This window comes from Ixodes scapularis, unplaced genomic scaffold (genome assembly GCF_016920785.2).
Source record: "Ixodes scapularis isolate PalLabHiFi unplaced genomic scaffold, ASM1692078v2 ptg001212l_1___fragment_1__unscaffolded, whole genome shotgun sequence".
NCBI classification, from domain to species: domain Eukaryota; kingdom Metazoa; phylum Arthropoda; class Arachnida; order Ixodida; family Ixodidae; genus Ixodes; species Ixodes scapularis.
Genome location: NW_024610117.1, coordinates 1,669,396 through 1,681,984, shown reverse-complemented (window position 1 = coordinate 1,681,984; position 12,589 = coordinate 1,669,396). Strand labels below are relative to the sequence as shown.

The 12,589-nt window shown below is 46.6% G+C and overlaps 1 protein-coding gene across 3 annotated transcripts in view; it reads left to right on the top strand.

Moving 5' to 3' along the window:
• Nucleotides 1–12,589, top strand: part of LOC8037995 (F-box only protein 3) — a 62,943-nt gene that overhangs the window by 473 nt on the left and 49,881 nt on the right. The window contains exons 1-3 of one of the 3 annotated variants that reach the window (XM_029968942.4): nt 1,085–1,132; nt 1,205–1,294; nt 8,171–8,328. In XM_029968942.4, the coding sequence (XP_029824802.2) occupies nt 1,122–1,132; nt 1,205–1,294; nt 8,171–8,328 (259 nt within the window). In that variant the 5' untranslated portion in view covers nt 1,085–1,121. Of the gene's footprint in view, nt 1–1,084; nt 1,133–1,204; nt 1,295–8,170; nt 8,329–12,589 lie in introns of those variants that run through there. The other 2 variants (XM_029968941.4, XM_029968940.4) reach the window with 2 other exon arrangements.

The following is a 12,589-nucleotide window of genomic DNA, read 5'->3' as shown; positions in this document are numbered from 1 at the left end:
CTTGCGTGCATTTTCATCGTTTTAAGTTTTTCTGCGTGGTCTTCTAATTTGTTAGTCGCAGGCGCTAAGCTGTTTGTACCGCTTGACTTGCATCGTAGGGCATCTGATTAATGTTACTGTGCATCAGATGCTCTAGTCTGAGCACAGCTTTAGCTGTAGTTAACAAGTCGTGCCTTTTCTAACCCCATAATAATAAAGTAAGGGACGATCATTACGTGATAATAAGGGTGAGGTTAAAGCTATTTCAACTAGCTTTTAGCAAAAAAAAAAAAAAAATGGAGTTGCAAGAATGTTGTTTAAACAGTAAGGTCATTTTTAAATAGACTAATAACCCGTGCAACTAAGCGGTTTCGTGATTGGTAAGTCATGGTGTCATGGCCGCTCTCACAAGCTGCACGCATTTCTACCAGAGACGCTGGCACCAGAGCCGTAAATGTAGAGAGTTTGGCCATTCGTTGGGAAGTATAGGAGACGAATGAGGAGGCGCCATTGGCCAAAAGCGGGCTGGGCGTGTTCCAGGGCGTCTTCAGAAATTCGAATGTGACCAACCAGAAGCCGGAAATAATACCCTGGCGGTGGTCGCGAGAAACAAACCTGATAACTGCATTGGAGTAACTCTCAATGGCTGAAAATATGGTACACGTGATGTTTCAATCACATTAATCCAAAATGAAGGTGGAAGGGTGCGACTACCGGAACGATCGACATGATCCGTACGCCAAGCGCCCAGGGCCGGGAATCTGCCGTCCGAACAGTCACACTCTGTCCGCGCAAAACAGGGTTGCGCGGCGCATTCGTTTCTTACATCTTTTTGCATGATCATGATCAAAACAGCACTTGCACCCTATTTTCAACCACGAAGAGTTACTACACTTCACTCTTACGCGTTTATTAAAACCATATACGAACATAGACTTTTGATCAGAACTGTTTGCCACTACCACCGCTAGGGGATTCTTTTCGGCTTCTGGTTGGTCAAGAGAGCATGCCAAGCCCTCTTTCCGACTCTGCCGCACACCCTGACTCTGCCCGCACCTCCCATTGACCAAACTCTCTCAATACACGGCTCTGGCTGGCACGTGATCGTACCTCTTGGAAATAATCTGCATGCACGGGCACTCATGCAGGGGAGGTGCTTGCTGAAGCTATGTGCCCCCGGCAACGTGCGAGGTGTGTGTGAAGCTTACCCTGTCTTTCTTTTCAGGTGTAGTCGTGTCAGTAGACGCTTGCGCGACGTCTGTACCCACGACGCTAACTGGAAAGGCCTGTGCAAGAAATACTGGCTGGAAACCGAGTACGTAATTCATTTCCACGTCGCTCGCTTAGCTTTGCACGAGTTGCATGTCCCTCCACGGGTCACTGGAGCCACGAAACAAGCTACGCCTCAGAGCGACATTTCAGCCATCTTGTTGCACATATAAAATCATTGTTGGCAGTTATCTGAAGCTTTATCTGAATTCGTGGGGGACGCTTTTACGTCCTCTGGAAATGGTAAAAGCTGTCTGCGAGAGAGCAGATGTAGACCGCATCTGCAGCGCGCATGCTATAATGCTTCGTATCCACTTTAGACGGTCCGCAAGGATAGATTTCTCGACGTATTGGGTTGAGATCTGCTACAGAGGTGCGGCCAGGTGGTGGAAGCTTAGAGTGAAAATATCGACGAATGAGCTAGCAAATTGCGTTACAGTGAGAGGAATTCTGGAGCACACGTGCTGGCAAGCGTCGTACCACGTTCCATGCCGTGGCGTCTGCTTCCAGAACGCCAGAAAGACAAGGTGGGATGGTCAGCATGCCCCACCGTATATTAGGAGTCCCAGAGTTCAAATCGATTTTGTCTTTCGGCGGCTCTGTAGCCTTTGTTTCATTCAATCAAGTACTGTTCAATCATCTGCATATTTTAAATTACTACCAACTAGGAATATGGTTATGTGTGGAAGAGAGTTAGTTTCATCACGAAACTATAGTCTCCAACTACTATAAGGGGTATTTGTATGTAGTTGTCAGCTTGAGTTGTGAGTAGCTTTTCATTTCTCAGAGAAAAACAGTTTTGACAGTACAAGATACGCACAAGTATGCCTACCTGTGAATGCTGTATTTTATGGGTTGGCATGGTGGAAAACTTTAACTGAAAGAAAAGATATTTAGTTTTCTCCTTAAATTGTTTGTACCTTGTGCATACTTTGCACGTAAAATATTTTCATTCGCTGCACACCCGTAAAAATGCCCTCTTTATTAATGCATGAAAAACCTGTGTCATCCGAAAGTCATTGTTAACACAATCTGTCATGTCTCATCATGGTAAACAATCTTAGAAAAACAAATCCTCGCATAGTCTGCACCGCAATAATTATCAGCTTTTAAACACTTATAGTCCATGAAATATGATCCGGAAAGTATGTTACTTTCTATACAGTGTGGTCTACTATTCCACAAGTGTGCAATTCATTACATTTCGATGAACACTTTAAAAACATCTCAGTTCTTTTGTAATGCCCTATTGTGGGAGCAATTGTTTAAAATGTAACATTTCCATGCGTAGTATCAAATAATACAAATTCCGCTATCATCACAAATTCCTTGCCCTTCGAGAATTTGCGTTGGCACTGTTTTGTTGCCTTCGCCATTGACCTCGCAAATTGTTGTCACTTTCATTGTTTGTATTGTTCTGTTTCAGTCTGACTCTCTCCCTTACTACTTCTGCCAGGCAGCTATTGGTGGTAGTTGCAAACATGTTAAATTGCTATAGAGCTTCTCCTTTAAAATATGAATGCTCGCTTTAATTCCAGCTGCTGCGCGTGCTTTTCGGAGCAGGTGCTGTGTTTAGACCGTGTCTGTTTACCTTGAAGTCTGTTTGCAGCTGGTGCCACGTAATCGGTTTGGGTGAAAAAAAACCTAGGTTTTTTTAAGCTAGAGAATTAGCGGTAAGCGCAGTACAGCGTGTTGACGAAAAGAAAAAGAAAGAGAATGTATAGTGTTCATTTTATTACAAAAATAAGCTATGCGTCGCCAAACGCTCCTTCTCTGCCCAATTGTGGCGCTAGCTGTCCAGACCAAATGCCAAAGTTTCAGAAGTAACCGTCATCTCAATCAGAAGTTGTGAATCATTTTCTGAAAACTGACGGAAAAATGGGATCCATCTGGTGCAACTGGTGCCATTCTGCCCCACGTATTCGAGAACTCTGTCGGCAGCCATTTTCCCAATGGAAAATTCCAGAAAATCACTCGTAACTTTTTGTGTGCCTCTCTCTTATGGCGAATTCCACTGGGCGTTTTGGAGCGCGCCGGGATCAGTTGACCAGATCCGGATTGGAGCACAAGATCCGAACGGGGTCGCGCCGCCTACGGATCCTCAGTGGAACATGACCACTGCTCCGGGATCGGCGGATGCCTTCCCGTCGTTCAACTGCCCGGGAATCCCCTTTTCGCGGCCGCCGCGGTCGTTTCGAAGACGTTTTCGCTACGCGGCGCTAACACGTGTTCGACGCACGAGTGGCAGGAATGGCTCAGGCGCTTCTAGCAACGATTGCCGGAATGCCCGTAGCGCGGCAAATACCTTCTCTTCCCTTTCCTGGAAAACGAACCGGCAGTCGAGCCAATGGGTAAGCAAGCGGCCATTACGAATTCTTCTGATGTCGAGAGAATCTAGGAGCCCAGCCAAGCCCAGCCCGCGACGTGCTTCTTCTTCTTCTGAGGCGAGATGGGCGAGATCAGGCGAGATGCCCCACGAGAAAGGAAGTCACGTGTGTGCGCCGAGGGCTCCGAAATCGTGGCAGCGACTTTTCTCGTGGTGAATTCCACGGGTCGTTTTGGAGCGCGCCGGGATCGATTTTTCCGGAGCGAGCCTATTTCACTGGGCGATCGGGATCGAGACGAACTTGTTCCACTGGTCGTTTTGGATTAGCTCCCGCTCCAGATCTCGATCCGAGAAAAGTCGCTCCCCCGATTTCGGCGGATTCAACCGGAAGCCAGCCGGGTCAGCCCTCGGCGCACACACGTGACTTCCTTTCTCGCGGGCATCTCGCCTGATCTCGCCTCAGAAGAAATGGTAATGGCCGCTTGCTTACCCCTTGGCTCGACAGCCGGTTCGTTTTCCAGGAAGGAGAAGAGAAGGTTTTGCCGCGCTACGGGCATTCCGGCAATCATTGCTAGACGCTCCTGAGCCATTCCTGCCGCTCGTGCGTCGAACACGTGTTAGCGCCGCGATCTCGAAAACGTTGATGCTTGGAACTTGGAACCAGCCGCTACCAGACACCTGATTTGTTTCAAAAATACCCAGGGCGTTTTGGGGGAATGAATCGATCACATAGCAGGCGGTAGAAAGGTAGACAGCGTTGAAAAATATTTATTCCACCAATTGTTTTGAAGGCCGATGGTGTCGGTGTCGCAGTTTTGAAGCACTGTCAGTTCAGCTCAACACCACGTTACAAAAGACGGTTTGGGGTACTGCCGGTGCTAACGCAATTTCACAGTAGAAATGGGAATAGCATGAAAGAACCGGACAGAAACACTTCATACGGTGGCGTAAATGCCGAACATATATCAGCGATGTCACTTTCCTCGGTTAGGGCTATCTGCTTTGTCAGCGAATGAAGAACATCTCGATAAAATAAAGAGCGGAAAATACTCCCCGTGTCAAGTTTTCTAATTACAGCCACTGGTTGATGTCGTACCGTGGTAATTCCCGGCCCTTCGAACGCACTAGCACTTTGTAGAGTCACATTTCCAGCGATTCCGCGCCGCACACGAACGAAGGTAGGCAATCACGATGGCGGAGTGTTCCCCGTGTTGTCGTCATCGTCAGCACGGTGTGACAGGGTTGTCGGACAACAAATCGGGCAACACGGTTGCCGGGCGGCAGCAACATGTTGCCCGACTGTTGTTGCCGCGATGTGACAGGGTCGCCGCGATGCAACTTCCCCGTGTTGCCGGATAGAGTTGTCCAACTGTCCCCTCAGTGTGACAGGGCCTTTACCTCTTGGCTCGACAGCCGGTTCGTTTTCCAGGAAGGAGAAGAGAAGGTTTTTTTTTTTTTTTTTTTTTTTTTGGGGGGGGGGGGGGGGGGGTTGCGCTACGGGCATTTTGGCAATCTTTGCTAGAAGCTCCTGAGCCATTCCTGCCGCTCGTGCGTCTGACACGTGTTAGCACCGCGATTGCGAAAACGTCTTCGAAACGACCGCGGCGGCCGCGGAAAGGGGATTCCCCGGCAGTCGAATGACGTGAAGGCAAATGCCGATCCCGGAGGCCGGAGCAGTGGTCATGTTCTACGGGGATCCATCGCCGGCGCGACCCCGTTCGGATTGTGAGCTCCATTCCGGATCCGGCGCGCTCCAAAACGCCCAGTGGAATTCGCCATCGGATCCAGATCAAGATCTGGAGCGGGAGCTAATCCAAAACGACCAGTGAAACGTGTCGGTCTCAATCCCGATCGCCCAGTGAAATAGGCTCGCTCCAGAAAAGTCGATCCCGGCGCGCTCCAAAACGACCAGTGGAATTCGCCATTAGTTCTGGAAGTTTGGCATCTGGTTTGAACCACTAGCGTTACGTCTGGCTGGGGAATGAGTGTTTGTTGATTCATAGTTTATTTTTGCAGTGAGACAAGTCCTGTGAAGACATTTTTGGGGGGGACATCCTGTATTTGCCCTTATTGTCACCCCAAGGAACAACCAAGCTTTCTTCACAGTTGATACACTGCTCAGGGTTTCTTAGAAGATTGGGTTGTGAGAGGAAAAGCTGCGCTTTCTCCACTTGGATTGGGTACATTTTGATAAAATGAGAAATTACATCATCTTAAATGCACATACACACATGTATTTTAGTTCACCGCATAGAGGAGGAAATTAAGTTGGCAGGATTCTGCGAGAAGCCGAACGTTTTTAGCTATAATTGTTGAGGTGAAACCAAGCTCAAATAATCAGTGGAATTGTTCTTTTGTTCCAGTTTTCAGAAAGCTGGTCTTTCCCCTTTACGATGTGCTATGCAGCGTCTTTTCTGTCAAACCTCTTTCAAACATGAATCGAGGAGTTAGATGTTCCTTTGCTCAGGGACAGATTATGCTGCACAAATAATTCTTTTATGGGTATAAATGTATGTTTGCCCAAGCCACTAGAATGGAAATATGTTTCCATGTGAAGGTGTTTCTTGACGGCTATTTCTGGAAAAGTCGAGAAACTGTGTCATGGGCCACCAAATAGTTTATTTTCCAAAACCATGTCTGCAGGAAATGTTTCCCCTCCCGTTTCACTGTTTTATCAAAGTAAACCTTCTTAGCAGCCACAGTGGTGTCATGTTACTCCTACAGAGATGGATCCCCTCCCCCAAGTAATTAGCAAAATAATAGAGCTTTAGAAGATGATTTCAATAAATCCAGCAAACAATACTATTCCGTGTGCAAAGGCGCTGGTGGGGTATCGGGTATTGTTATCGGAGATATCGAAACAATCTACTAAACCTCCCCAATAACTTCTGTTCTTAACTCTTTAGCAGCGTTTTGCGTGTGCTGGAATTCCAATAACGGACATTCTTAAAGTAACGCCTTACTCCCAATATAAGTGCCTAGTTGGTAGGACACATACGTTATGTTCTATTTTTCAAATACTGATTTCACGACATATATAGTGTACTTAATTGGAGTGTTTCTTTTTAATATTTTGTCATTGTTACCGTAATATCCCGAGTCATCGCCCACCCCCCTACCAGCTGAAATTCATTAAAAAAGTGGGGTGGGCCATGTCTCGGTGGGTGAGCACAAACACTTGAAAAAAAGCGGAAAAAACCGCCTATTTTTCTCTGCGTATCTAGCGCTGATGCGCAAGAGATACATCAAACTCAAAACTCGATTTAGTTTCATTGTTTTATAGAAAAAAATGCTCACGAAAGAATATTTTACTATAGCGAAGTCCGTTGCTTGCGTACGCGCTAGAAACACCGCCGATCTCCATATAGCGCGAACATTTGTTCCGTGAAAGAATGTCACCACTATGTTCTAGTTAGTAAAAAAAAAGAAAAGTCTACAAGAAAATAGAAAAACCGACCAGGCGCAACGAGCGAGCAGACCAAAGAAGCGACCAAGAGCAATGCTGGGAAAGCGGGAAAGCCGGCGGTCGCGTTGGCAAATACTTTGGCGTCAAGCCAAGTCGGGCGCCTTGTCAATTGCAAGCTCTTGTGCAACTTTCTTGTTTGGTGCGTACATACGTGCGTCCGTGCACGGCGGGCTATCAATGCACGGTTGGGACGCTCTGCAAACGTCTGTGTAGGGCGTTCCAGCGAAGCTTTATTTACGCGTTGGCTTTGCCTAAAATATTGCACAACCGCGGTCGCGACGGGCGGGAAGAAGGGAGCGGGTTCGCGGTGACCTTACTTCGGCGGAGACAGACTTTGACCTAATACTCCGCGGTTACATTAACAAACTCTTATTTTGTTATCTCCATCGTTTACTTTTCGCACGAATACACGACCACTTTGGGGTCGCTCACGGAGTTAAACAAAAAGAAGTGTCTTTCCCTCCTTTGTTTTACTTTGTCACGGATGTCCTCGAACTGTAAGGTCCGCAGCCGCGTCATTCGGGTAGGATGAGTGTTCGCGGATCGCAGAGTCCGCGCCGGGGTATTTGAAGGGGTGGGCGATGACTCGGTGTTTTTTTGGGAAACAGATATTGGCCCAAAAAATGGGGTGGGCGATGGCTCGGGGATGGGCGATGACTCGGGATATTACGGTAATTGTTATATTTCTGTTTTACAATGGCATCAAGGCCTTGTCAGGTCATCTGGTTTTTGCTTTGATGCTGCATATAAACATACTATCTGAACAAACTGAAGTAGATTAAAAACAAATTTACTTTGCCTCCTTCCCCAATCATAAAATGTTTATCGGAGCATTTACGTTGGAGGATACATTGGATACCTATTCCAAAACATGCATCTATTTCAGGATCGATGCCTAGAAGTATATAGAAACGTGTTTTGCAATCGCTTCCAAGTCAAAACGATTCTTGCAAAATAAATATTGCAATAGTATAAATTCTTTTTTTTTTTCCCCAGGGAAAGTCTATTTGTGATGCATCTGCACTCTAAAAAATGAATGTTTTCTTGGCAGTTAAGTGGTTCACATCAGTCGGCACTCGCACGACAACGTTGGTGCTTCCAACGGCTGTGCGCACGCGGTTTCCTTGCAGGCTGCCTCCTGGTGCAACATGGCGCAGCCACTTCCGGGCGCTGCATGGAGACCTGCGGCGCTACGTGCACTGCTACGCCCAGATGAAGGCGGCCTGGGAGAAGATTGGCCGTTTCATGTCCCAGTACTGCCCCGTCATCGCCCAGTCCATCAAAGGTAGTGAGTGCGGCGCCAGTGCCTGGGAGCGGCGTCTTTCTTTTCCTCATTCCCGCTCTCCCCTCTCCCCCGGGTACGGCGCCTGGCACCAGCGCCCCCTACGTTCCGTCTCACCCCAACTCGGCAAACAGCGAAGGTCGGACAGAGACACCCAACTACCTTCTATCTTGCAAACGTAATATCCCAAAAGATGGTCCGCCTAACGTCGAGAGCAAGGGGAAATAGGGAGTGGGATAACTTTCAGCGTACAACCGAGAAAAGTCAGAAGAAACTCTATTTCCAGATAATGTTTTCCTGCCAAACTTGTTGTGCCTGCGAGGGACAAGGAAGCAAAGATGACCGTGCTTCCTATTCAGCGATGTTCGCTTATATCCCTCTATGGGTACCTAGCCGCATTTACGCCGAGGCCGTCGTCGATCCAAACGCTACAATTACTAGGGGTGGGCTATCTTTTGCTGTTTCAAAGAAAATAGCAAGTCGTGCCGAAAACAGCGGGCGGGCTATCTTTTAGGGTTGGGGCATCCCGGAATGTTAAGGTAGTTGCGCGCAGCGCTGTCGAAGCTATGGGCAGAAGGGAGAGGAGACAAAGATGAAAGAGCGTGTTGGTGAAAATACGGGAGTCAAAGAAAGAATAAAAACACTTAAGGACAAGGACAGACAGCACAGTTCTTTCAAGTAAGAGGGAGAGGAGAGCTGCTTGTGTACGAATTTCAAGCGACCGGCTAATCGTCCGGATAGAAAAGCGACCTCTGAAACACAAAAAGGGGGTTCAAGTAAGAGGGAAGTCCCTCCTTCCCCTCTTCTCTTACTGCTTGGGTTACACTCTGGCCCCTGTAGCTTTGGTATGGGCTGTCACATGCTTCGCCTCTGTCGCTCCATTTTGCTCGGGGGGTAGTAGCGTTCACTCTTTGCCAGGTTCCAGTGAAACAAAGTATAGATAGTGTATATTTTGTATTATTTTCTGCACCCGGTGTGTAGTCCAAAAAGACAAAGGTCGGCCAAAAAAAGAAAAAGTTTTTCCATGGATGGGTTACGCTCGAGGCATAGTTTACATAGTCCGCACCCAATGAATAGTCTGCGAACAAGAAACTCTCGTATGTGGCTCACCTCAAGAAATGCCTGCTTTATTGGTGGGTAAAGAAGCTCGTATTACTACCGTAAAATGGTGAGCAAGCTCCCACTCAAAATATGAAGATAATCGCGAAAATTGGGCAATGGGCACTTGTTAGGTCATCAATTTTACCTATATATGTACTGTGCATATTTTATCGGATGTTGGCAAAAGTTGGGGGTGGGCGCTTATTATGGAATGGGCGGATGCTCAATATTTTATGGTATGCAGAAATGCTCATTAACGTATACTCTGACGTTCGGAAAATCCATCACATCTCTCGTAACTAACAGTCATAAAAAAAAAGGCAAAACAAATCCTTGTATGGTTCACTCCTGTAGATAGTCCACACCCCCTAAATACTGTAAACGACTTAATTTTCGCGGGCTCAAATTTTCGCGAATTAATTCAAAGCTGAAAATTTGAAATTATTCGCGGGTTCTAATTTTCGCGAATCGAGTGTAGCTTCCGTAGCGTTCACATATTGCCCGAATTGTTTGCGGGTCATATTTTTCGCAAATTTTAGGAGATTTGCGAAATTCGCAAAAATTTAGTCGTTTACAGCTATTTAGCTTTAAAAAAAAACTACCCAGTAAAACATGTAACTTTTTTTTTAGTCATTTGCTTTTTTAAAAAGCTGGCAGATTTTTTCATATTTTTTCTGGAATAAATTATTTTCGACATGCTGGCACCATCTAAAGTACAGCTTTCTGAACGTTATAATAGACTTCTCTTAGCTTTTCTTTCCTTTTTTTGTTGCCATCAAAATTTGGTTTAGGAAACCTCTGGTGGATTTCTAGATTGTATATGTATGGCAATAACTCAATCTACGGGCTCTAAGCATCCTAAAAAACCCGAAATTACACTCGTGGGCGGGCAGCGCCAGGGGGTGCTGTCGGACCTTGTTTTCAAATAATAATTGCTGTCTTACATCTCGTATACCCCGAGGTTTGACGCCTAAGAAGACCAATAATAGTAACGTTTAAAATCTCCGCGTAATATAATTATTTCCCTTGGTCAAATATTACGGACACAATAAGGACCCGAGGATGCTGCCCCCCCCCCCCCCAAGAGATAACAGTGCCTGCTTATTTCTATTGCTGCGAGTTTACTACGGCATCTTGCCATCTAGAACTGGTCATTTTTATTGAGTAAAGGCCAACAGCGCTGGTCGAGCGCCGTGTGGTCTATCGGTGGCCAGAACGGGACAAAGATTGGGCACGGGTGCTGCTTCAGCATTTGGTCATGAGTTCCAGCCTAACATTGGCACCCATGTACAAACGTTAACGCAGCACTCGTGTCTGGTCTGTGCCCCGCTCCGACTTCCAGCAGGCAACGTATAGGGCGGCTCCAGTGAATCTCGCACTGGAAAACAGGCTGGAAAACCCACGCTCGCGCATAGAAAGCCTAAACTGTTGCCAGATGCGCTTGGGGCTGGTGCATTTTAGCTGGTGAAATATTAAGGCACAGCTCTCTTACAGTTGAAAACGAGACCAGCAAACTTGCCAGCGTCGATGGCGGACGGGTCCGCAAACGACCGAGCTAGCGACGCCCGTAACACATGGCGCCGTCTCCCGGAAGACGCAGCGACCGGTTCGAGTGCTCTGTTGTTCGCTTTCCGCGGCCATCGGGAAATGGCGCCACGCGTTGGAAACGTGGCCAACTCGGTCGTCTGCAAACGCGTTCGCGTCCGACCCTGGCAAGTCTGCTGGTCTCGTTTTTTGCTGAAAGGGAGTTGTGCTTTTAAATTGCGGCACCTAAAATGCACCGTATCAAAGCCCATTTAGTGAAAGTTTGAGCTTTCTATGTGCAGGCATTAATCTTTCCGGAACCCTTTACGGTGCAAGATTCACTGGAGCCATTCTAGAGATGTTGGTTGAACCATTGGGGGAGAGAAGGGGGAGGGGTTTATATGGCACTAGAAGCAGCACCTGTGAGCAGCATCGGCACTTATAACAATCATTAGAAAACCCGAAAATTCAATCAATATGACTGATTATCGTTGTATCTGGACTAGAAACTGATCATTTCCAGTCTAAAATCTCTATAAACTGATCGTTGTAAGCAGGACATCACTATATCTGGTATCGTTAGAAGTGGATTGCACTGTAGTTCCCCAACTGAGTTGTTCTGCAGCATTGTTGGCCTCAGATGACTCAAAGATGCCTGGATACAGAACCAAGATGAATCTCCGGGTTACCAAGATTTTTTGGAGCAGTCTGCCAGGCGTCGCTCACTTTGTCCACCGCTTTCAGCCCTCTAGTTCTTGACCAGTCAGTTAACCAAGTAACTGTCGACACCATCTGTGGGTCTAGGTTAATCTCGCTGCTGTCGAACCTCGATCCACAGTCGTTGGTGTTCCAACCATCCTGCACATTCTGCCCACACATGTCTTTCCTATAAGTACCGGGATGAGTCGAAGGTATTTCTTTCACTCGTTACATTGTCATGTCTTTAATAATAGTCACAAATATGTTAGGTGTGGAGCAAGAACGCAATGGAGCAAGAACGCAACAAATTCATTATACCTTGTTTCCTTAACACTGACCCCTTTAGGAATTATTTTCTTTGCATAATGTATCGACAAATGGAACTGTCTGCCAACGATTCCTGGAAAGAGTATGAATGTGTCTGCTTTTCTCGATAATATTTTTAATACTTGAGAGTGCTCTTACGTCCAACGTGCCTACCCCACTGTTTGGGTCGCACTGCTGGCAGTGCTTTTCAAATAAACAAAATACAAGAATAAAAATATGTCGTGGGTTCACGAGGCTTAAGAGATGGAAAGGACTACTGGGTAGGTCTCAAATATTGTTTCTTGGTGTGTGTTTTTTTTATTGTTCCCAATCTATAATGTATGATCTCAAGTAATAATAGTCTGACAACCATAATTTTGTACTCACTTTGCTCGCTGGTATAATCAGTGTACTCCAAAGTCTCAACTCGTAACTACGGTACCCGAAAAGACATGCCTATCGAGGCGTTTGCTTCGATATAGCGTGCGAAGGCCCCCTTATGGCCATTGTACAGGTGGGGTGATTTTTTGGATCCAGCGTCACCAAAAAATGCATAAAAAGCACCGCTAAAAGAACAGAACTAAGATTTGCCATCAATCAGTACAGACACTGGGAACATTAGATCACAGATAAACAC